Genomic DNA, 26479 nt, shown 5'->3' on the forward strand with positions numbered 1-26479 from the left:
GAGAGCTTGGAGAGTTGTAAATCTAGAGGAGGTTACACAGATAGGGAAGAAGAAAATTTAAGTTCAATATTGGACTCCTAAAAATAGGAAAATAGCTTGAGAATCCTAGTCCTAACTGGGCATGGGAGATGTTGTCGTAAAACATAGAGCAAGGCTCATAGAAGGTGAGGGAGCCAGACTCAGTCGATGGAACATCCAGTATTTTTCATTGATCAAGTTCTTAGCTCAGTTTTGTCAATGTTGCTCACTGACTTTTTGTCGAGACGTCCAGTCCCACCCAATCTCTTGCTCTCTGGAATCTCAGGAAAGTTGCAACACAGAGTAATGACAAACAGGCCTGCACCAGCAAATACACCAGCACGCAAAGCTCTTTATTCCAATCATGCCGCTGTGGCCCGTTCCAAAATGAAGGCTGTGCACCCACCAGAGGAAAAGAATGAAGACTGTAAGAGCCATTGTACTGCCAGCAATCCTATTTTACAGGAACTCTTTCACTTGAGTTCTTACATTGAAGTGCAGTGAAAGAAGAACAGCACTGAGTTCCAACACAGTCAATAACCCACAACTGGGCAAGGCCCTGAAGGGCATTGAGTCCCAGCACAGTTAATAACTCTCAATTGGGCTGAAAGTCACATGGAGCTGCAAGTCTGCCAGGGATTACAGGTGAAGGTGGGGCGGGCTACAGCTGACTACCAAGTCATGAAACAGGCTCAACTATGTCCATCCAATCCAAGGGGAAAAAATTCAAAAAATCCTAGAGTAATAAATAAACTGATACAGTGATACTGCCAGCCTCACACCCTACCACAGCTCATAGCATCATACTGACAATGGAACATTACTGCAACATGGGCTTTTGAAAAGGAATAACTGGTGATATTTTGGATTATCTAATATTTAAAAATTACACATCCTAACCTGGATCCTTATTTCCTTGATAATGTGTAACTGTTGCATTTGTGTGTGAAATGGTTAGCATGGACCTCCCTGTATGGGATACACCATTCACTAAGAACATATCATGGCTTTGGCTGTTTAAGGATTTTGGCTGCTAATGTTTGCCTCATTTGCCAACAGGGAATTTTAAGATCAGATTAGACTTGTTTCAAAGTGCCTTTGGATCGCATCCATTTTTCTCCCAAAATGTTATTATTAACATAGGACATGGATAGGACAACAGTACTCTGTGTTTGACTGCTATACCCAACACACTCAGATCCTACATATGCATGTACCCGACACCTGATGCCAGAGGCATGGGGGAAAAACAGCCTTGATGTAAACTCTCGATTGGCACAATTGGCAGGCCAACAATGAGCTTGAAGATTGAATGAAAAATTCACGCATTACCTTTGTAATTAATTTTTGGAGCCAGTCGAAATCTTGCTTACAAATATAAATATCCCTTCTAGTCCATTCTACCATAGAATCCCATTACTACACCACTACTCATCTCTACTTCCCAAGTTCACATTCAAGATGAAGGTCAGACAATAGTCTATGGTGACTGTGGTTTGCTGCAGGAAATGAATTGAATTGGCAGCTCACTGTAGTGCCTGATAGTTGCAGCTGCATAGCATGTAACTGTCCATTAACTTGGCATGGAATGGAAATGTTCCACTGGTGCAGCAGAAGGTGCTGCTGAGAGGATGGGGGTTAAAGCGCATTGTTGGACACACAAGGTTCATACACATGAAGGAACAGAATTTCCTTGGGTTTGACCTGTGACCCTGCTTCCGAGCATGACTCTGAGCCCAGAAACTCATCCCAGGCAATTTCTGTTTTGGCTCAAATAAAAACAAAAATGCTGTAAATACTCAGCAGCTCTGGCAGCATCTGTGGAGAGAAAAACAGACTTAACATTTCAGGTCGATGACCTTTCGTCATTTGTGATGAAAGGTCATTGACCTGAAGCGTTAACTCTGTGTTTCTCTCTACAGATGCTGCCAGACCTGCTGAGTATTTCCAGCATTTCTGTTTTTATTTCAAAGTTCCAGCATCCTTAGTGTTTTTGCTTTCATGTTCTGTTTTAACTCGTCGTGTCCACTCCCACAATTCCTTAAAATCTTACAGCACAGATGAAGACCATTCAGTCCATCATGCTGAAAGAGCATCCAATTAGTCCCACTCACCCTGCTCTTCCTGCATCATGCTGCAAAATTCTCATTTCAAGTATATATCCCGTTCCTCTTTGAAAGTTACTGTTGAATAAGCTTCCACCACCCTTTCAGGCAGTGCATTCAAGATCATAACAACGCTCCACATAAAAAACTTTGTCCTTATCTCCCCTCTGGTTCCTTTGTCAATTATCTTAAAAATCTGTGTCTTCTAGTTACCGACCCTTCTGCCACTAGAAACAGTTTTTCCTTATTTACTCAATCAAAACCCTTCATATCTTTGAATACCTCTATTAAAGCTCCTTTAACCTTCTCTGCTTCTCTCGTCTCTTCACATTAATTAAGTCTCTGATTTCTAGTATTGTTCTAGTAAATCTTTTGACTCTCTCCAAGGCCTTGGCATGCTTCCTAATGTGTTGTGGCCAGAACTGGACAAAAAACACCAGCTGAGACCTAACCAGTGGTTCCTAAAGGTTTAGCATAACTTCTTTGCTGTTGTACTCTGTGCCACTATTTATAAAGCTCAGAATCCTGTATGATTTTTTTTTAACAGCCTTATCAACTCATTCTGTCACATTCATGTGAACCACCAGGTCTCTATTCCTACACTCCCTTTATAGTTGTACCAGATTCTCAGCTGTACCTTTGTTCTGAATCAAGTTTTAATTAATTTTCAACGGTGGATGTTCTAGAACCGAGCACACTAAGTGATCACCGAATTCTAGAATCCAGCTTCCTGAGTGACAACACAGAGTACTAAAACCTGGTTCCGTAGCAACAGCTCAAAACCTCTATAATCTGGTTCCTTGACACCAAAATTACAGAATCTGGCATTCACAATAACATACCACAAAGTTGTAGGATCCAATGACCTTGGTAACAGCACAGAACCTGGTTCCATCAATGATGACTGCAAGTTCTAGAACCAGGCTTCTTCTTTGGTGGGGTGGAGTTCAAGAACTGGTGCTCTGCGCACAGCACTGACTCCCAGATTTTTTTAGTCACCATTCGGATTCTAGGATCCTCTCCTTCCACCTCCCCAACCAGGTATTGTTGTGGAATGTGGTACTCCAGATTGTGAGGTAGGGTTCTAGAATCCTTCACAGCCACTTGCTCTTCTAAATCTTATTTACCTCATACTCTGAGTTGAGAGCAAGCATATCACAGGGTGCTATTTAATGCAAGTCCTTCTTGCACAGTGCGATCAATGAAAGGATAGGAGGGAGGATGGAGAGGTGGGACTCAGACTCTGAAGGGACGTGAAACAAGTCTATTATGCAAAATGTTTACTGTTAGTGTTTGTAGTGGAAATGTCTGGTCATATTCATGGATTGATGCTAACATTTCTCTTTCATTGCCTCTTTTTTTTCCGCTCACTGTGCATGCGTTGTGGTGCTCTGTCTAGAATCACCTCGAGCCTCAGGATGGTGAGCAAATTGTGTAAGTGCTCACAACCATTCACCACATCCCACTCCTCCCTTGGGTTTTGTTTTGTTTGGATTGTTTTAACTCTGCTGTCCAGTAGACCATGAATGCTGTCCATGGTAAAGATGAAATGTCAGACTATACTTGCTGTGTGTGTATTTTGTATTTTTTTTTCCCTTTTTATTTGAGCTATTTCTAATCCTTCCACGGGCTGTCCTCCACCAAATAAGTCAGCCGCTGGTCCTACTCTTTGCTCAAGTCACCCATTGGAAAGTGAAAACAGATATTTAAGAATTATATATTTAATGATATTCTTAATTTCATTGCCTGGAATCCCCCTTCCACTACTGATGATGCTCTATTACTTGTTCACAGAATGGACCTGGTTATCAAGTGGCCCAGTGCACTGGCCCCAGACTCATAGGCCTGAGTATTGAGTGATCTAGCACCATGTCCCTGGGTTCATGGACCTGGATATTGAGTGGCCCAGAAGACTGTTCACAGACTCTCAGGCCTGAGTACTAAGAGGCCCAGCACACTATCCAGAGACTCACAGGCCTGAGTATCGAGTGGCCCAGCATACTGTCCACAGACTCATAGGCCTGAGTATCGAGTAGCTCAGCACACTATCCAGAGACTCTCAGGCCTGAGTATCGAGTGGCCCAGCATACTGTCCACAGACTCATAGGCCTGAGTATTGAGTAGCCCAGCACACTATCCAGAGACTCACAGACCTGAGTATCGAGTGGCCCAGCACATATGGACAGACTCACAGGCCTGAGTATCGAGTGACACAGCACTGTCCCCAGACTCACAAACCTGAGTATCGAGTGGCTCAACACACTGTCCACAGACTCATAGGTCTGAGTATTCAGTAGCTCAGCACACTATCCAGAGACTCACAGGCCTGAGTATCGAGTGGCCCAGTACACTGTCCACAGACATAGGGACCTGGGTATCGGGTGGCCCAGCGCTGTCCGCAGACTCACAGGCCTGAGTATCGAGTGACACAGCACTGTCCCCAGACTCACAAACCTGAGTATCGAGTGGCTCAACACACTGTCCACAGACTCATAGGCCTGAGTATTCAGTAGCTCAGCACACTATCCAGAGACTCACAGGCCTGAGTATCGAGTGGCCCAGTACACTGTCCACAGACATAGGGACCTGGGTATCGGGTGGCCCAGCGCTGTCCGCAGACTCACAGGCCTGGGTATCGAGTGACACAGCACTGTCCCCAGACTCATAAGCCTGAGTATCGAGTGGCTCAACACACCGTCCACAGACTCACAGGCCTGAGTATCAAGTGACCCAGCACACTGTCCAGACTCACAGGCCTGGGTATTGAGCGGCCCAGCACACTGTCCATAGACTCACAGGCCTGAGCATTGCGTGGCCCAGAACTGTCCATAAACTCATAGGCCTGATATCGTGGCCCAGCACTGTCCCCAATCTCACAGGCCAGAGTATTGAGTGACCGAACACACTGTCCATAGACTCAGGGGCCTGGGTATCAAGTGGCTCAGCACATTGTCCATAGACTCAGGGGCCCGGATATCAAGTGGCCCAGCACACTGACTTACAGGCCTGAGTATCGAGTGGTCCAGCAGAATGTCTCTGGGTTCATGGGCCTGTGTATCGAGTTGCCAAACACACTGCCCTGGACTCACGGATCTGGGTTACTATCCAGCACAAGTTAATAACAGTCTCCTCGTATATCCCCTGCATGGGTTCTAAATTAATTGAGTTTGACTTTAACTTCAGTTAAATTCAGCTGACCAACAGGAGGGAGCTTTACTCTGTATCTGACGTGTTGTACTGCCCTGAGAGTGTTTGATTGTGCAGTGTAGAGAGAGCTTTGCTCTATATCTAACCCCTGCTGTACCTGGTCAGGGAGTGTGTGATGGGATAGTGTAGAAGGAGCTTTACTCTGTATCCTAACCTGTGCTGCACCTGCCCTGGGAGTGTTAATGAGACAGTGTAGAGGGAGCTTTACTCTGTATCTGAAGCGTGCAGTATCTGCCCTGCGAGGGATTGATGGGACTTCCAATCTCTGGCACTTTCAGACTTCATTTTGATGACTACAAAGATTTGAAAGCAACATTATAAATGTGAGAAGTTCACTGCAGCCCAATAGGTGCAAAAAAATAAAATAAAATCTCTAATCTGTTTATGAGACCCAGCGATGTGATGGGGCTTGTCAGAGGCCAAACCTACTATGTCGTTTTCTTTGTTTATGTGGTGAAAGCGTCACTGGCATTCTGAGCCATTAACCCACTCCCTACATATCTCTTTACCTTCCTGTAACCTAGAAACAGTTAGATCTCTGCCAAAAGTTTCCCATCCCAGGTTCAAACAAAGTAATTCTCTCAAATAAAAACAGAAAGTGCTGGGAAAACTCAGCAGGTCTGGCAGCATCTGTGGAGAGAGATGCAGAGTTAACGTTTCAGGTCAGTACCCCTTCATCAGAACTAGCAAAGGTTAGAAATGTAATAGGTTTTAAACAAGTAAGTGGGGGTGGGGGGAAAGAGAACAAAAGGGCAGATGTGTGATAGGACAGAGGGCTGGAGAGATTAACTGACAACGGCAAAGAGAGTGTGCTGATGGTGTGATGAAAGACAAAGCATTAGTGCAGAGGGAGTGTTAATGACAGAATAATGAGCAGCTCTAGCCAAAAGCACAAACATGAAAAAAAGTAGGCAGGCACATGGTAAAAAAAAAGATGGAACAAAATAAAATAAAAATAAAAGGGCCAGCCATGCTCTGAAAGTATTGAACTCCATGTTCAATCCGGTAGGCTGTAACGTGCCCAACCGGAAAATAAGGTGCTGTACCTTGAGCTTGCACTGATGTTCACTGGAACACTGCAGCAGGCCCAGGACAGAGATATGGGCATGAGAGCAGGGGGTGGTGTTGAAATGGCAAACGACCAGAAGCTCTGGGTCCTGTTTTCGGACTGAGCAGAGGTGTTCGATAAAACAGTCACCCAATCTGCGTTTGGTCTCCCCAACGTAGAGGAGACCACATTGTGAGCAGCAAATACAGTATGGTAAATTGAAAGAAGTACAAGTAAATCGCTGCTTCACCTGAAAGGAGTGTTTGGGGCCTTGGATGGTGAGGAGACCAGGACCCCTCCCTGTGACCTCTTACCTGCTCTTGATCTTTTCATTGAGAACTGTCAGCGAGACATTGGCTGTCTCAATTTCTCCACTCCCCTCTAACCTGTCTCCCTCCAAACTTGCTGCATTCCGTTCTCTCAGGTCTAACCCCGACATTATGATCAAACCTGTGATAAAGGTGGCGCTGTTGTTGTCTGGCATACCAACCTCTACCTTGCAGAGGCTGAGCGGCAACTCTCAGACACTTGTTCCTACCTCCCCCTGGACCATGACCCCACCACCGAACATCAAGCTACTTGTCTACAGAACTGTCACTGACCTCATCTCCTCCGGAGAACTTCCCTCTACAGCTTCCAACCTCACAGTCCCACAACCCCGGACAGCCCGCTTCCACCTCCTCCCTAAAATCCACAAACAGGACTGTCCTGGGAGACCCATCATTTCAGCCAGTTCCTGCCCCACTGAAATTATTTCTTCTTATCTTGAGTCTATCTTTTCTCCCCTGATCCAGTCCCTTCCCACCTACATCCATGACTCTTCTGATGCCCTATGTCATTTTGACAATTTCCAGTTTCCTGACCCTAACAGCCTCCTTTTCACCATGGACGTCCAATCTCTCCACACCTCCATTCCCCATCAGGACCGTCTGTGGGCTCTCCACTTTTTCCTTGAACAGAGGCCCAACCAGTCCCCATCCACCACCACCCTCCTCCGCCTGGCTGAACTTGTTCTCACATTGAACAACTACCCCTTCAACCCCACTCACTTCCTTCAAATCAAAGGTGTTGCTATGGGTATCCACTTGGGTCGTAGTTATGCCTGTCTTTTCGTGGGGTATGTCGGACATTCCTTGTTCCAGTCCTACTCAGCCCCCCTCCACCAACTCTTTTTCCAATACATTGATGACTGTATCGGTGCCGTTTCCTGCTCCCGTCCCGAACTTAAAAACTTTATCAACTTTGCTTCCAATTTTCACCCTTCTCTCACCTTTACATGGTCCATCTCTGACACTTTCCTTCCTCGACTTCTCTGTCTCCATCTAACATATGAACATACGAATAAGGAGCAGAAGTAGGCCATTCGGCCTCTCTAGCCTGCTCCACCATTCAATAAGATCATGGCTGATCTGTTTGTGTCTCGAATGCCACACTCCCATTTACCCCCAATTGATTTGATTCCCTTGCCTAACAAGAATCTATCTATCCCACCTTAAAATTATTCAATGACCCCGCCTCCACCACCTTCTGAGGCAGAGAGTTCCAAAGTCGCATAACCCTCTGAGATAAAAAAAAATTCTCTTCATCTCTGTCCTAAAAGGGTGACCCCTAATTTTAAAACAGTGCCCCCTAGTTCTGGACTCACCCACAAGAGGAAACATCCTTTCTACGTCCACCTTGTCATGACCGTTCAGGATCTTATATACTTCAATCAAGTCTCCCCTCACTCTTCTAAACTCCAGTAAAAACAAGCCCAGTCTGTCAAACCTTTCCTCAGAAGACAACCCACTCATTCCAGGTATCAATCTAGTGAACCTCCTCTGAACTGCCTCCAACGCATTCACATCCTTCCTTAAATAAGGAGACCAAAACTGCACACAGTATTCAAAATGTGGTCTCAACAATGCCCTGTATAACTGAAGCATAGCATCCTCACGTTTATTTTCAATTCCTCTCGTAATAAAAGATAGCAATCCATCGTCTTCTTTATTACTTGCTGTACCTGAATACTAACCTTTTGTGACTCATGCACGAGAACACCTAGATCCCTTCGCACCTCAAAGTTCTGCAGTTGTTCTCCGTTTAAATAATAATCTGCTTTTTTATTCTTCCTGCCCAAGTGAACAACTTTACATTTTCCCATATTATACTCTATCTGCCAGACTTTTTCCCACTCACTCAACCTATCTGTATCGGTCTGCAAGCTCCTTATGTCCTCTTCACAACATACTTTCCTACCTAGCTTTGTGTGATCTGCAAATTTACCTACCATGTCATCGCTCCCCTCATCTAAGTCATTGATATCAATTGTAAAAAGTTGAGGCGCTAGCACAGACCCCGATGGGACTCCACTCGTCACATGCTGCCAATCAGAAAAGGACCCATTTATGCAAATTCTGTTTTCCGCCAGCCAGCCAATCTTCTATTCATGCTAATATGTTACCCACTACATCATGAGCTCCTATTTTGCGCAATAACCTTTTATGTAGCACCTTGTCAAATGCCCTCTGGAAATCTAAGTACAGTACGTCAACGGGTTCCCCTTTATCTTTGGGGATAGACTGTCCATTAATATTCATTATAAGCCCACCGACTCCCACAGCTACCTCAATTACACTTCCTCACACGTGCTTCCTGTAAGGACTCTAGTCCATTCTCCCAATTTCTCTGTCTCTGACACATCTGCTCTGATGTTGCAACCTTCCACAACAGTGCTTCTTTTATGTCTTCCTTTTTCCTCAACCAAGGATTCCTTCGCACTGTGGTCGACAGAGCCCTCAACCCTGTCCAACCCATTTCCCTCACTACTGCCCTCATCCCTTCCACTCCCTCCCAGAACTGCAGCTTTCCACCCCACCAGTCTACACATCCAAAGGCTCATCCTCCGCCATTTCCGCCATCTCCAGCATGATGCCACCACCAAACGCGTCTTCCCCCCCCCTCTCGTCAGCATTCCGAAGGGCTCATTCCCTCCGCGACACCCTGGTCCATTCCTCCATTACTCCCGATACCTCATACCCTTCCCATGCAATCTCAGGAGGTGTAATACCTGCCCTTTCATCTCCTCTCTCCTCACCATCCAAGGGCCCAAACACTCCTTCAGGTGAAGCAACAATTTACTTGTACTTCTTTCAATTTACTATACTGTATTCGCTGCTCACAATGCAGTCTCCTCTACATTAGGGAGACCAAACGCAGATTGGGAGACCGCTTTGCAGAACACCTCCGCTGAGTCCGTAAACAGGACGCAGAGCTTCTGTTCTCTTGCCTTTCCAACGCCACCCCCACCACGCCGTTTTATAAGTATATTAAGGGCAATAGGATAAGCAGGGAAAGAGTAGGGCCTATTAAGGACCAAAGTGGCAATCTGTGTGTAGAGCCGGAGGACGTAGGTGAAGTTTTAAATGATTACTTTTCATCTGTGTTCACTATGGAGAAAGATGACATAGATGTAGAGATCAGGGAGGGGGATTGTGATATACTTGAACAAATTAGCATTGAAAGGGAGGAGGTATTAGCGGGCTTAAAAGTGGATAAATCCCTAGGCCCAGATGAGATGTATCCCAGGACGCTATGTGAGGCAAGGGAGGAGATTTCTGGGGATCTGACACAAATTTTCAAATCCTCTCTGGCCACAGGAGAAGTGCCAGAGGACTGGAGGACAGCGAATATGGTACCATATTCAAGAAGGGTAGTAGGGATAAATCAGGTAATTACAGGCCAGTGAGTCTAGCATCAGAGATAAGGAAACTATTGGAAAAATTCTGAAGGACAGGATTAATCTCCACTTGGAGAAGCAGAGATGAATCAAGGATAGTCAGCATGGCATTGTCAAGGGGAGATCATGTTTAACAAATTTGATTGAATTTCTTGGAGGTGGCTAGGTGTGTAGATGAGGGTAAAGCAGTTGAAGTAGTCTATATAGACTTAAGTAAGGCTTTTGATAAGGTCCCGCATGGGAGATTGGTCAAGAAGGTAAGAGCCCATGGGATCCAGGGCAATTTGGCAAATTGTATCCAAAATTGGCTTAGTGGCAGGAGGCAGAGGGTGATGGTCAAGGGTTTTTTTGCGATTGGAAGCCTGTGACCAGTGGTGTACCGCAGAGATCGGTGCTGGGACCCTTGCTGTTTGTAGTGTACATTAATGATTTAGATGTGAATATAGGAGGTATGATCAGTAAGTTTGCAGATTACATGAAAATTCGTGGTGTTGTAAATAGCCTTAGATTACAGGATGATATAGATGGGCTGCTAAAATGGGCAGAGCAGTGGCAAATGGAATTTAATCCTGAGAAGTGTGAGGTGATGCATTTTGGGAGGACTAACAAGGCAAGGGAATATACAATTGATGGTAGGACCTTAGGAAGTACAGAGGGTCAGAGCGACCTTGGTGTACTTGTCCATAGATCACTGAATGCAGCAGCACAGGTAGATAAGGTGGTTAGGAAGGCATATGGGATACTTGCCTTTATTAGCCAAGGCATTAATATAAGAGCAAGGAGGTTATGATGGAGCTGTGTAAAATGCTAGTTAGGCCACAGCCTGTACTGTGTACAGTTCTGGTTGCCAAACTATAGGAAGGATGTGATTGCACTGGAGAGGGTGCAGAGGAGATTCACCAGGATGTTGCCTGGGCTGGAGCATTTCAGCTATGAAGAGAGACTGGATAGGCTAGGGTTGTTTTCCTTAGAGCACAGAAGGCTGAGGGGGGACCTGATTGAGGTATACAAAATTATGAGGAGCATAGATAGGGTAGATAGGAAGAAACTTTTGCCTTAGCAGAGGTGTCAACAACCAGGGGGCATAGATTTAAGGACCAGGCAGAAGGTTTAGAGGGGATTTGAGGAAAAAAAAATTTCACCCAGAGAGTGGTTGGAATCTGGAACACACTGCCGGAAGGCATGGTAGAGGCAGGAACCCTCACAACATTAAAGATTTAGATAAGCACTTGAAATGCCATAGCATACAAGGCTACGGACCAAGTGCTGGAAAATGGGATTAGAATAGATAGGCTTGATGGCCAGCGCAGACAGGGTGGGCCGAAGGGCCTGTTTCTGTGCTGTATGATTCTATGACTCCGCTCTCATGCCCACATCTCTGTCCTGGGCTTGCTGCAGTGTTCCAGTGAACAGCAACGCAAGCTTGAGGTACAGCACCTTATTTTCTGATTAGACATGCTACAAAATACCAGACTGAACATGGAGTTCATTAATTTCAGAGCATGACTGGCCCTTTTTTGTTTTTATTTTATTTTATTCCATCTTTTTTTTTTACCATGTGCTTGCCTACTGTTTTTTCATGTGCGCGCTTTTGGCTAGGGCTGCTAATTATTCTGTCATTAACACTCCCTCTGCACTAATGCTCTGTCTTTCATCACACCATTAGCACACTCTCTTTGCATGTGTCCCATGACCTTGTCAGTTAATCTCTCCAGCCCACTGTCCTCTCACATATCTTCCCTTTTGTTCTCTTGCCCCCACCCCTGCCCCAACCCCCACTTTACTTGTTTAAAACCTATTACATTTCTAACCTTTGCTAGTTCTGATGAAAGATTACTGACCTGAAGTGTTAACTCTGCATCTCTCTCCACAGATGCTGCCAGACCTGCTGAGTTTTCCCAGCACTTTCTGTTTTTATTTCAGATATCCAGCATCCACAGTCTTTTGCTTTTAAAGTCATTCTCTCACTTTGTCTGTTATCTCAAGTAGTGTTAATATTACTGAGTGTAACTACCTTTTCTTTGATTTGGGGGTTACTTTCTGAGTGCAAGCCAGCACTGTCTTCCCAATTTTCTGACATGGGATGACTGCAGGAAAGGCAGCCGCTTCCCTCACCTGACTCCCAAAACACTCAGTGAAAAAACCCTAATAGGTCACAGGTTAACTCCCAATATCGCAAGCATAATGCAACAGTCACACTTTAACACCTCTGCATAAAGATCTGTTTTGAAATGAGTATGATTTTAATCATTATCTCAACCGTGACGAGCATTTGCGGTCCAAATTTTCCCTTCAAAACTCATTTGCGTGTTATGCAAGATTATCGAACCACGCAACAAAACAATAAATAACTGACTAAAAAAAAAAATGGGTGAGGGATCCTGCAGTGCCCCCTCAGAACCAGTCACACATTCAGCACGCCCCCCCCCCTGCTCAGACCACACTCAGGGCTCCTCACACACTCATCCCCCTCCACACTCAGACATCCACCCACCCCCCACCCCGCACTCAGACACACACCCCCCTCCGTACTCAGACACACACCCCCCTCCGTACTCAGACACACACCCCCCCTCCGTACTCAGACACACACCCCCCCTCCGTACTCAGACACACACCCCCCCTCCGTACTCAGACACACACCCCCCCTCCGTACTCAGACACACACCCCCCCTCCGTACTCAGACACACACCCCCCTCCGTACTCACACACACCCCCCTCCGTACTCAGACACCCCCCCTCCGTACTCAGACACACACCCCCCTCCGTACTCAGACACACACCCCCCTCCGTACTCAGACACACCCCCCCCCTCCGCACTCAGACACCCCCCCCCCTCCGCACTCAGACACCCCCCCCCTCCGCACTCAGACACCCCCCCCCCGCACTCAGACACCCCCTCTCCGCACTCAGACACCCCCTCTCCGCACTCAGATCCATCTTCCACATTCAAACTGCCTCACAAATTGGACCCCTCTCCGCACTCGGATCCCCGTCACACACTCGGGCGTCCCTCTGCATTCAGTCCATGCAAAGGAAGATAGTTGTGGTTGTTGGAGGTCAATCATCTGAGCTCCAGGACATCACTGCAGAAGTTCCTCAGGGTAGTGTCCTAGGCCCAACCATCTTCAGCTGCTTCATCAATGACCTTCCTTCAATCATAAGGTCAGAAGTGGGGATGTTCGCTGATGATTGCACAATGTTCAGCACCATTCGTGACTCCTCAGATACTGAAGCAGTCCGTGTAGAAATGCAGCAAGACCTGGACAATATCCCAGCTTGGGCTGATAAGTGGCAAGTAGCATTCGCGCCACACAAGTGCCAGGCAATGACCATCTCCAACAAGAGACAATCTAACCATCACCCCTTGACATTCAACGGCATTACCATCACTGAATCCCCCACTATCAACATCCTCGGGGCTACCATTGACTAGTAACTGAACTGGACTAGCCATATAAATACCGTGGCTACACGAGCAGGTCAGAGGCTAGGAATCCTGAGGCGAGTAACTCACCTCCTGACTCCCCAAAGCCTATCCACCATCTACAAGGCACAAGTCAGGAGTGTGATGGAATCCTATCCACTTGCCTGGATGGGTGCAGCTCCAACAACACTAAAGAAGCTCGACACCATCCAGGACAAAGCAGCCCGCTTGATTGGCACACCATCTACAAACATTCACTCCCTCCACCACCGACGCACAGTGGCAGCAGTATGTACCATCTACAAGATGCACTGCAGCAATGCACCAAGGCTCCTTAGACAGTACCTTCCAAACCCGCGACCTCTACCAACTAGAAGGACAAGGGCAGCAAATACATGGGAACATCACCACCTGCAAGTTCCCCTCCAAGTCACACACCATCCTGACTTGGAACTATATCACCGTTCCTTCACTGTCGCTGGGTCAAAATCCTGGAACTCCCTTCCTAACAGCACTGTGGGTTTACCTACCCCAAATGGACTGCAGCGGTTCAAGAAGGCAGCTCACCACCACCTTCTCAAGGGCAATTAGGGATGGGCAATAAATGCTGGCATAGCCAGTGACGCCCACATCCCATGAAAGAATAAAAAAGAAAATTCCCTCCACACTGAGACGCCCCCTCACATACTCAGGCCCCCTCCACACTCAGAACTCCCTTCTTACCCTTAGAGATATCAGAATAGACAAAAAGTAGGCCAGTATAAGGTAAAGACAGTGGGAAATGGGTCTCCAACTTCCAGGGGCAATGAACTAAGCATCAGGGTGCCATGGTGACTGGAATTGCTATTGCAGTTAACCCATCTATCTTCTGCATCTCAAGAAGTCTTCCACCTGCAAAAGCACTTCCAACTTTCTTTCCAAAAGGTCACATCAAACCTGCACTCTCAGCACTAGTTCCAGAAGTGGACAATTCTCTGTAAAACAAAGGGTTTCCTTTGTGTGTTTTTTTGCGCTGATTTACCAAAGTACTCCAGTCCTATCCAGTTCAAATAAGCATAAACATGGTTTGTATTCTCTCGAGATTAGAAGGTTGAGAGGTGATCTAAGCAAGGTCCTTAAAATGTTAAAAGGATTCGACAGAGAACATAGAAAGAAACTATTTCCCCCACTTGGGAGAGTCCGGAACAATCTTAATATTGGAACTAGGCCATTTAGGAATGAAATCAGGAAGCAATTTTTCAAACAAAAGGATAAAGGAAACCTGGAACCCACTCCACAAAAAGGCTATGGATGCTGAGGGACAATTGGAACTTTCAAAACTGAGATCAATATATTTTTGTTAAGTAAGTGTATCGCGAAATATGGAGTTGAGGCACAAGTTAGCTATAATCTAAGTGTCAGCTGTGGCTCAGTTGGTAGTACTCTTGTCTCTGAGCCAAAAGATTGTAGGTTCAAGTCCCACTCCAGAGACTTAAGCACTAAAATCTAGGGTAACACTCCACTATAGTACTGAGGGAGTGCTGTATTGCCATCTTTCAGTTGCAATATTAAAGTGAGGCTTGTCTGCTCTTTCAGGTCAATGTAAAAGATCCCATGGCGTTATTTCAAAGAGCAGCAGGAGAGTTATCCCTAGTATTCTGGCCAATATTTATCCCTCAATCAACATCACTGAAAGAAAACAAATTATGTGATCATTATCACATTGCATAGTGGGAGCTGTTTTTCTTATATTACAACTGTGACTGCATTTCAAAAGTACTTGTTTGGTTGTGAAGCACTTTGGGACATCCGGAAGTTATGAAAGGCTCTATATAAATGCAAGTCTTTTTTATGATCTGATTTAAATGGCAGAACAGGTTCAAGAGACTCAATGGCCTCCTCCTGTTTTTACATTCAAACAGATTCCTTTTATCATTTTAAAAACTTAACTCACATTCCCTGGAAATCTGGCTTTCACCAATGGGAAGAAAATTAATTTCCTGAGCCTATTCTGATAACGAAGAACTCTGAGACTTGATATCTTCCGATAGTCCACCACTGGACCTTTTCCAGGCCTTCAATATTCCACACTGTGTGAGAGAATCAAAACTGGGAAAAGTATTCTATGATATGGCCATATCAAGGCCTTGAACAGGGTATATTGTATTTCTAGTTTTGAATCTGAACTATCCCAGCTATACACGCTAACACCCTATATGTTTTCCCTCTGCCATTGTGACACTGGTCATGGTCGTTTAATGTTTCATGAAATCGAACCCCCAGATCCCTCTCCTGCCCACAGTCTTAAGTGAGTAACCCTACATGTTGTGCACGTGCTTGGAATTACCTTGATCCAAATGCATCACACTGCATTGATCTCCATTGAAGGACACTTGTCAGATGGGCCTGTTCCCCCAGTGTATTGAGATTAGTCTACGGTCTGTTTATTTTGTCTACAGTCTTAACCCCTTCACACACCATTGTGTCATCAATAGACTTAAGGATCATACTCCCAATATCCTCATCCAAATCAGTGATGGAAGTGTTGAAGAGCAACAGTCCTGATGGGGTCTATGCTAGTGACCAGTCCCTACGCATTGCTGCTACCATTAATAACATCCCTCTGCCTATGAGATCAGAACTAATTCATGATCTAGCCTAAAATCTGCTCAGCAATCCCACAGGATGCCGATTTGCTGAACAGCCGCCTGTGCTGCCCTGTATCAAAGGCCTTATGAAAATCAGGATACACGATGGGCTGGATTTTACCACGCCCACAATGTCGGGCTCCATGGAGTTGGGAGGGGAGGGGTTTGGGGCCAGAATATAGGTCCGCCAGCGGCCTGCCATGGAGGCCGATGCTAGGAGGGCCCGGCCCAATCCTTCCAGCAGTGGCGAAGCTCTGTGGCGCCCCCCACCGCTGGGTGACGGGAACTGAATTATAATATTTAATTAAAAGGACGAATAAATTTAAATAAACTTACCTTTAATCTTCCGAACCCACCGCAATCCTTAGTGTTGCAGCCGGCACACCCACGCCTTCAATTTCCCATCTGGGGAAAGCTGGCGTGGCACTGGTGGGAGAGGGGAGGAGTTAAGATTTTCAGTGCAGGGGGACGGGGTGGAAACGGGGTCAAATAAACGTAATGGGTGTAGGGGATGGTGGGAAGGGGTGAACTGAAAACTTAGTGCCGTCTGGGGGGGATGGTCAGATTTAAAAGGTAAGTGTTTTTGGGCGGTAAGGGCTAATAGTTAATGTAATTGTTATGGGGGGGTGGGGAGGGGCGTTAGAAAATTATTTGATAAATTTTGGGGGTGTATCTTTAAACATTTAAATATGCCAGCAGGGTTGGCTGCCCTTTAAAAATGGCACCAGTGCCTGCGCACCGGCAGCTGACGCCGTTGTTGACGACGTACAGCCTGCCCCCTCCACATGATTTTTTTGGGGGGGGGGGCAGGCCACCCCCGCTATTTAAATGAGCCGCTGCGCGGGAGATTGCATCGGCTCTTTGGCATGCGGACCGCCATTTTTTGAGGTTGCCGCTGATTTCGGCAGCGGGCTCTTAAAATCCAGCCCAATGTCTGTCAGGCTACCATAATTGACTCATTTTATGACTTCTTCAAAAAATCCAACCAAGTTGATGAGAAAGGAGTTCCATTTTCTAAAAGTCCTCTTGGGATTCCCTAATAACTGCTGCAGCCCCGAAGTGATCATACAACACATCTCTAACAATTCCTTCTAGCAATTTACCCATATCTGATGTCAAACTAACTGGCCTATAATTCTCAGGTTCTGACTTGCTGAATATAGGAACCACATGGGTCTCCCTCCATTCATGGAAACAATCCCAGATATCAACAAAGTTTGCAGTTAACACAACACAGTGCCCATTTCTTTTATAAAAATAGAAAATGCTGGAAATACTCAGCAGACCTGGCAGCATCTGTGGTGAGAGAAACAGAGTTAACATTTCAGGTAGATGACCTTTCATCAGAGCAGCAGTATTTTTTTTAGTGAGGTGAATACTTGCCACCCAATCCTCCTTAAGAGTTCTAATCCAATCCAGGGCTAATTCTGCATCAACATCAATGGATTCATTTGTAGTGTCATCTCTATCAGGTAACTCAGCACCATCTTCAGTGCTGAATGCAGATGCAAAGCAACTATTCACTGGATCAACCACATCTTGGGATCCTACTCAAATATGCCCAGCACAATCTCTGAAAGGCCCTTTAATCGTTCTCTGTTTCTTAGCATAAATGAAAAGGACTTTTTCAGTTCTAGGTAATATAACAGGGGTCCACAACTTTTTATACCTGAAGAACCTTTAAAAAAAAATGCTGGAAATACTCAGCAGGTCCGGCAGCATCTGTGGAGAGAGAAGCAGAGTTAACGTTCCAGGTCAGTGACCCTTCATCAGAACTGAAATATTAGCTCTGCTTCTCTCTCCACAGATGCTGCCTGACCTGCTGAGTATTTCTAGCATTTCTTGTTTTTATTTCAGATTTCCAGCATCTGCAGTATTTTGCTTTTCTTTAAAAAAAAAGTTGTCTAAAGTAAAACCTTTCGGAGCCACAAGACAAAAATTCGGCATTTCTACACCAAATACTTGGCAAATTGTCAAGTGTCTCTGGTAGCATGCATAATTTGCATATATAGTAAATAAAATACATGTATTGAATTTCTGTATCTTTGAATTAATCGCATTTTTTGACTTTATTTAACTATAACTTTGTCAGTAAAGTCATCTTTAAAACAAACTTTAACTTAAGATGCATAGAATTAAGAATTCTTTAGGCTATTGATTCTCGTGATTAAAAAAAAGCTTCTAGAAGCACATTCAGATTAATTTATCATCTCACCTACATTAGAAACAATAATGATCGCAACCATAAAACCTGTTCCTCGAACCAAAGGCACTGTCTATAATCATGGTGTAGCTATACCACTCTAACAGATTTATTTACAGCATGATAATATCTTTTGTTAAAAGTCATTTGAAACAGTAAAATGCAGCATAATGATTAGCCTTTTATCCCCACAATAAAAACATGGCTCTTACCTTTCTTGACTTAACTATTTTTAGACTTTTTTCATGTTAATGCGATCCAACTGGAAAAGGTTGGAAGCCACAAGTGAGATGTTAGAGAGCCGCATGTGGCTCTGGAGCCACAGGTTGCAGAGCCCTGCACTATAACCTATTCAACATTCTGGACAAGAAGCCTGAGCACAGCTGATGGCAGTAATAAGGTCTTGGTCAGATTAAATCATAGGAGTTAGGTTTAGAAAGAAATTAAGCAGCAAGTAAGCAAGTCCCATAGGGAGCACTGAATTTACTCCTCAAATGAAAATCTTCAGTGTAGCCAACTGAAGTGTATGCTTATGACAGAACCCACTCTCCTTTCCTCAGCAGCTCCTAACCAACTCTCTGCATTCTCTTGTTAGAAGGTAAGAAATAGTAGACCTTGCAGCCCCTTGAGTCTGCTCTGCATTCAGTATTATGCTGATCTTTGACCTCAACGCCATTTTCCCACCCCATCCCCTTATCCCTTGATTTCCTTAGAGTCTAAAAATCTATCGATCTCAGTCTTGAATTTACTCAACGACTGAGTATCAACAGCCCACTGGGTTAGAGAATTCTAAAGAGTCACAGCCTTCTGAGTGAAGAAATTCTTTCTCATCTCAGTCCTAAATGGCTGACCCCTTATCCTGAGACAATGCCCCTGGTTCTAGACTCTTTAGCCAGGTGAAACAGTTCCTCAGTAACAAACCCTATCAAGTCCATAATAAAAGACATCTGCTGTTAAGTCACAGATCTACACCAGACCTGAGTTTTCTGTTATTGGATTTTCCATTTGAACAGTGGGTTAGAACATTGCCCGCGTACTTCTGAGACAGGGTTTAAATCTGGTCCAAACTGACAGGACAGAGGTCTCCCCAGCCTGTAAGGATCCTGTTGAACTGAGTTTCCACCTGTTGTGTTGTACCTGCGGTGGGAATGTTTGATGGGACAGTAGCTTTAGTATTTATCTAACCTGTGCTGTGGCTGATCTGGGAATGTTTTATGGAACAGTATAAAGGGAGCTTTATTCTGTATCTAACCCCTGATGTACCTGAACTGGATATCTGGAATGATATAATAGCAGAGAGCGTCTCACCTCTTGATGACATAACCAAATGTAATGAATCACATTAACATGCACAGGCACTGTTTGACTGTGAGAGATATAGGAACATTAAGATTCCAACACTGAGTGCTTCTAGTTTCATTTTAGCGAGTCAAAATAGGAAAAAGCCATTCAACTTAACTGCCACCCACGTCTTCATGGATCTAAGCCCCACCTTCTCAGTGTCTCCCACAGTTCCAAAACCCTCCAGAAACCCATTTAGTAGTCTCTTTATCCCACTTCGAAAGTTCAATTCAATTCCTTTCCCTGCTAACTCATCCCGCGGCTCCATTCCTTCTTTATTCCTAATGCAATCTCCTCCAATTAAAAAAAAAATCTCATGTAGATAACTGGATGCAGGAATGGCATCAACAGACACTGGAGTGAGAGCTGGTGCAAACCACACAGTGCTTGTTCTGTAGTACACACCCAAGCAAGTCCACTGATACTCCTTCAGTATATTCACTCATATGTTGTGAAGACCTCAGTTATAGAGTTCCCCTGCTATGGGACTGCAGCTGGAAGCTTATGCATTTATTGCCCAAACTGTGCTGAGTTGGATGATATCAATTGGTGGGGGAAGGGACGCTGCAGTTGGACTGAGTGCTGCAGGCTATGAAGGCAGCAGAAAAAGATTTGATCATATATTATCTTCTGGCCCCTGCTTGAGAATGTGAGAGTGGATGTTGGGTCAAGATTGGATGGTCCTTGGCTATGATCTCCATCCACTGTCAAACACCTGCAAATAGTCACAGTCAAGAATGGAGAGGAGAGGTAGTAGAAAAAATTGTTGGGAACATGGACATAGGAACAGGAGGAGGCCATTCAGTCCCTTGAGCCTCTTCCGCCAATCAATTAGATCATGTTTGATCTGTATCTCAACTCCATTTACCTGCATTGGTCTATATTCCTTTATACTTTTACCTAATAAAAAAATAATCGATCTTAGTTTTGCATTTGTCAATTCAATCCCAGCCTCAAGTTTTTTTTTGGGGGGGGGGGGAAGGGAAAGAGTTCCAGATTTCTAGGAAGGACTCTGAATTCAGCCTCTCCTCGGCAGGTGTTGCCTGTCAAGCGTGAAAATGCAGTGTAAGTTCCTTCATGCAGGACAGTGAAACTGCGAAGGCAGCTTCACGGTGTAGCCAGGTGCTGACACTTGAGCACGTTGCCTTGGGTGAGTCACTGGGGTGAAGCCCTGGACATGACAACTCCTAATTCTCTGCTTTCTTTCTCTTTTTGTCCACAGACTTTTCAGTAGTTTAGGAGAGCTGAACACGATATCCCAGCGAAGCTTTGGGGCGACATTCACCATCCGTCCTGGCTCCAGGCAGCCTGTCACCCGCCGGGCCCCGAGCCCTGGGAAGCCCGGTGTTGAATCAAGGACAGAAGCCGGCATCAGCTCGCCAAGGCCCTCACCACTCTCCACCCCGACGCAGACCCCCCCCACCATCCTGAAATCTTCCAGCCTCAACATTCCCCATGAGCCCAAGGAGGTGCGGTTTGTGGTGCGGAGCGCCAGCGCTCGCAGCCGATCCCCGTCTCCCTCTGGTATCCCCATGCATTCCTTACTTCCCCCCAAGCCTTTCTGCCAGAAACCCATGGCGATGTGGAACAAGTACGACGTAGCGGACTGGCTCGACAGTCTGAACCTATCAGAACACAGAGAGAGCTTCTTACACAATGAGATAGAAGGCTCCCACCTACCCGCCTTGACAAAAGAGGATTATGTGGAACTTGGAGTCACAAGAGTGGGACATCGAATGAACATCGAACGGGCTTTGAAACATTTTATAGACAGCTAGCTCAACTGGTGGGGGAGAGGAGGGGGTGGGCGGGGCTCTCAACTGGTCTGGGTTTTTTGCGGGGGGAGGAGGGGGAACATTTTTTTAATTAAGAAAAAAATTACACTGCACTAAATGGTGGACAAGGGCAGAGTTAAATCTGAGTGACGTTGCTAATGGTTAATGTTGCATGAATATTATGGGATGTTGCTTGGTGTCATTCCCACTGAAGCTCGACTGAGATTCCAGTGAGAATCGCAAAATTTTTTTTTGTTGTTTCATAGACAAACAAGAAAAAAAATATAAGCGAAGATTTCATTCAGTTGCCTTCAAATAATCGTTGCTTGTGAAGGGAATCTCTGGCTTTCTTCCTTAAGCCCGCAGATTGCTGCACAGCCTGAGAGAGGCGAACAGAGATTCCCTTTGGACTTTGGAGGAGTTGTGTTATCATTAGGAGAATGTTTAAAACTAGTTACTATGAAACCCAGTCTTTTCTCAATTGTATAAATTTATTTCAAAGTCCCCTGTTTTCTGAGGTAAAGGGAGGGGTCAATGATCAATCAAAGGGAAGAGAGCAAAATAGTGATGCTTCCGCTCCACATGCTAGTTTGAGATAAAGAGAAACATCCTAGGTCTATTCAATCAACTGAATACTCATCTTTTTACCAATTATATATTTGAACAAAATAATATAAAAAAAGTTTTTGTTATAATTTTACTAAAACTATACATATATACTATTATAAGAAAATGTTAAATTGAATCTTCCAAACAAATGACTTGGTTAATGAGATTTCTCTTATTCCCTCCTCTCACACATGGTTTTAATGAAGATTGCACCGCAGTTTCAGGGCTGTAGGGATACGTCGGAAGCAAGGAAACCTGTTGGACATTTTGGCACATTTGATTCATCATCTTCCATCCCTGACAAGCTTGCTCAAAATGAGAATTTTATTTTTGGTCTTGCATAAACAGATAAACGCAAGAATCCCTAGTATGGACCCACATGGCTGGCATGTACCACGTACCGGTGTGTACCACGTGACTGGCGTGTAGCTACGTGACTGCAGTCAGCTTTTGTAGTCACCTGCAGCTAATCATACTGTCGAAAAGCACTACTCAGCTGCGAGTTCATCCCAAATTCTTGCTACTGCTAGGTCTGTTTTTATTTTCTCCGACAATGGTGGGACAAACGAAAGGCCAATGTAACTCCCACTCTGTAGCTACCCTTTACTGAAATGTACTGTACTTGAAGGGTCATTTTTTTAAGGGTTACCAATATATTGAGGGCTTGTTGTTCCAATAGTACATGCAGATTACCACGGAAACATGCAGACACAGACACACATGCATATACACAGACACACATGCACCATTCATATGTTCTCTCAGGCACACATATTCCTACCACATCATACATTGCATGCATGCATGCTGTCAACAAACACCCTCTCATGTATACACACACATTCAAACACACACACACTCTCATGCATTCTGTCTCTTAATCTCATACACACACACACTCCCTCTTTCTTGAACGGTCAGTAAACATAAAGTGTCAGAGCACCCTCAATGTTGATGTTCAGCTGAAGACTTCATTCAGTCACTGACAGCACATTGAGACCAAATAGTATCCTGTTGCTGTCCAAAGTAAATGAAAAGCAGTGTCTCCTATTCACACCTTCCATTGGGAGAAAGAATGAGAAACAAAAAAATTGAATCCTAACCCTTCCCCCAAACCAACAATTAATAAATTTTATACAAAAAACATGGAATTAAGTAAACTCAAAGAAGGAAAAGATAAAAGGGTACAGTGCAGGCAAATGGGATTAGAGGAAAAAGCTCCAACATGGAGAGAGCACCCACACAGGGACAATGGGTCAAATGGCCACTTCTGTGCTAACGTTTTTCTGATTAAATTTTGTTATTTCTGCCCGAAAGGACTCTTTCTAATTCCATTGCTGATAGAACTTTCCAGGGCTGTTGTGCAGGAACCTGTAAAATTTCTACTGGAATAGGGAATGAGATCGGACTAAAAGAAATGAGACAGGAATTGGATGGTAGTGTGAGTCAGTATCAATTACCTCTTGGACCTGGGTTTGAGCCAAGCTCAGACCGAGAGAACAAATGTGCCTTCTTCTGCTGTCTAATTAGTTTGGGCAGTTTCAATCCAGTTCAAATTGGCCATGGTCCCACAGCACAAAGTTACACTCGATTCTTTACTAAATGGCACTAAACTTGAAATCTTACTCTGAGACCCACAAAGCATGCAAGGGAAACTCTTCTGAGGTTGGGGCTGAGGTACATTGCTGAGACAGTTTAGAGGGAGCTTTATTCTGTATCCAACCTGTGTTGTACTGCCCTTGGAGTGTTTGATGGGACACTGGAACTCTGAAGTGCCCAAACCTTGAGGACCAGAAAATTGTGCACACAAACAAAGCTTTAAAACAAAAGGAAATGAGAAATGAAATTCAGGTTATTTATGGAATAGGGACAGCATCAGAGAAGGAAGCGAGAAAGATAATTAAATTATAGGTTATATATTGGAATAGGGGACCGAGAGCCAATGGAAATGGGAAATGAGAGTTGAGACTATATGACGTCATGTACTGGAGACAGAAATTTGATTGAAGTAAGACTTTACAGGCCAGGAAGATTCGACTCAGAGCCAACTCACTGCTCCCACAACCTCCTGTGGGGAGCGGCACTCTGCGAATTCCCAACGGCTCGCTCCCTATGAGTGCCTTTCTTCTCTGGAGCACGAGGGCATGGAGTGGGCCCTCAGATTCAGTCCTGATTTGGCTGATCTCAGCTGGCATTGCATTCAGGGTCCACAGTTTCTCTCAGGATCCGAGGGCCAAGGAACAAAAAATAAAATCATCCAGACTCCTCGGTCCTGATCAGTACCCGTTTACACCCCTTCCCCGTCCTGCCAAATACACACGGACGTCATGGGGAGGACAGGTTCGGGCTCAGGTGGGATGCTACCCGCTACTGGCACTCACTGCCTAGGCTCACACAGAGCACGGCCACTTGAATAAAGCACCTGGGGACTGCCAGTGGCCGTGGATGTTGAGCTGGAACCCAACAAGAAGCAATGCCCTCGGGACCGGATATTGGGTAGGTAGGGGAAAAGATGGAAGCGAGAGAGGTTCACAATTGAAGTAGGAGACTGAGAGTTGAGTAAAAGAGTGAAGTGAGATATGAGTACACAAGTAATGGGTGATGTCCAGTGAAACTCGCATCAGAACTAGAGTTTACTAGAGCATGAGGTGGGGGTCAGGTGTGAGACCATAGTGGATCCCACAGTACTAAGGAACAGCTCTCATCAACATACAAGGTGCTAACTTAAAAAAAGGGACTTAATAAAGCACAGGAAGAAGCCATTAGACCCAGAAAACCTGTTCCTTTTTTCACAGAGCAGCCTCACCTTCTTAAAATATGCCTCAAACCCAACTACCCAAATTTTCACCTTATCCCCCAACTATACTTACCAACCTATTCCCCATCTACCCACATTCTATCAATATCCAACAACCTCACCTACCCAGTTTCTCACCCTATTCCTCAATCCCAGCTGTTCACCTTCCCAAGATATTCCTCTATCCATCCTCTCACCATATCCCTCAACCCCACCTACTGGCCTTTTCCAATATTCCTCAATCCCACCTACCCACCTTCTTCCCATATCTCTCAACCCACCTATCCACCATCTTCCAATTTCTCTCAACACCACCTACCCACTTTATTCCAATTTTCCTAAATCCTTCCTACCCACCTTCTCATATCCTTCAACTTACCTGTCCACCTTCTCCCAATATCCCTTAACCCCAACTACCCACCTTTTCCCCATATCCCACAACCCCACCTACCCACCATCTTCCTACATCCCTCAAATCTAGTTGTCCCTTTCTCCCAATTATACTGTCAACTTCAATATCCAAGGGAAGGTATTCCACAATTTGGTTACCCTTGTGTGATAAAGTTCCACTAGGCTTACCTTCTTAAATGTAACTCCTTCATTTTTAACTCCCATCCCCTGGGATTTGAACCCTTTGCCACTGGGAAATTTGCCCAACCAACTTTGTCAGTTCGCTTTGTAGTCAACCCATTACCATCTAGTGTTACATCCTACACTGCTGAATGGGAGCTACTAATTACTGCAGTCACTGTTAACATTCATTTCCTGAGTCAATTGATGTTCACATGCTAGGTGACATTTCCAAATGTTTGGAAAGTGGGATCCCGTTTATCAAAACTAAACTGTGCTATGTGATGTGTCAGTAATGAGTGTACTGCTAAGTAGCGATAGCCACCAATGCTTCCCTTTTCCCAGTACAGTACATTCCTTAAAGGATATTTAACATCTCTTGAATATTTTGTCACGAAGGTGTGTAAGGGTAGATCAGTCACTTAACTCCTGGTTAGCATTGGTGATATTTGTGAGTGCTGTCACCTTTCACCCCCTGCGGTGTGGGAATAGGGCTTTTCTTTTTAAGAACTTGATACTCATATACAAGCATGAGATGAGCCCCATGGTGGTGGCGGTAATGGTAACTTTGAAGTCAATAGAAGGAAAATCAAGCACAGTGTATATGAGTGGCTAATTCAGTATTTCCCCTTTTATACGATTGACCAAAGTTAAAATTATCCCCAGTCCAATCGCACAGCACATGGGGTTTTTAGCACAACTGTTGAAAACTGGGCGTTTTTACTGCTTGGTTTTACGGTTAGAAAAGTTACCAGAGCATTGTTCCCACCTCCCACTCCAGAAACTGTGGTAACCAATTCAAAACCAACATGGAGGTCACTTCACAGAGCCCCAATTTTAACTTCACTCATTTGACAGGAACAGGGCTGTTATAAGCCTGGCGCCCGATGTACCAGCCCAATTTACAGCCCTTTGACTTTGATAGAGGCGTAAAATCGGCTGGAGAATCAAAAGTGGGAGTCCAATCCAATCCCACCAGGTCGGTTAGGTAAAAATCATAGCTCTCCTCTCTGGAGAATGTGTTTCCCACAGG

General features: G+C 45.0%; 1 protein-coding gene across 13 annotated transcripts in view; it reads left to right on the top strand.

Annotated features, from left to right (window-relative positions):
• shank3a (SH3 and multiple ankyrin repeat domains 3a) overlaps positions 1-21483 on the top strand; it is a 1286992-nt gene extending 1265509 nt beyond the window's left edge. For 7 of the 13 annotated variants that reach the window (XM_068059355.1, XM_068059357.1, XM_068059358.1 and 4 more), the window contains one exon: positions 20918-21483. In XM_068059355.1, coding sequence (XP_067915456.1) covers positions 20918-21473 — 556 coding nt within the window. In that variant the 3' untranslated portion in view covers positions 21474-21483. Of the gene's footprint in view, positions 1-3522; positions 3558-20917 lie in introns of those variants that run through there. The other 6 variants (XR_010977671.1, XM_068059361.1, XM_068059363.1 and 3 more) reach the window with 5 other exon arrangements.
• Positions 21484-26479: the final 4996 nt, after the last annotated feature.

The sequence above is a fragment of the Heterodontus francisci genome, chromosome 27 (assembly GCF_036365525.1).
Source record: "Heterodontus francisci isolate sHetFra1 chromosome 27, sHetFra1.hap1, whole genome shotgun sequence".
In the NCBI taxonomy this organism is placed as follows: Eukaryota; Metazoa; Chordata; class Chondrichthyes; order Heterodontiformes; family Heterodontidae; genus Heterodontus; species Heterodontus francisci.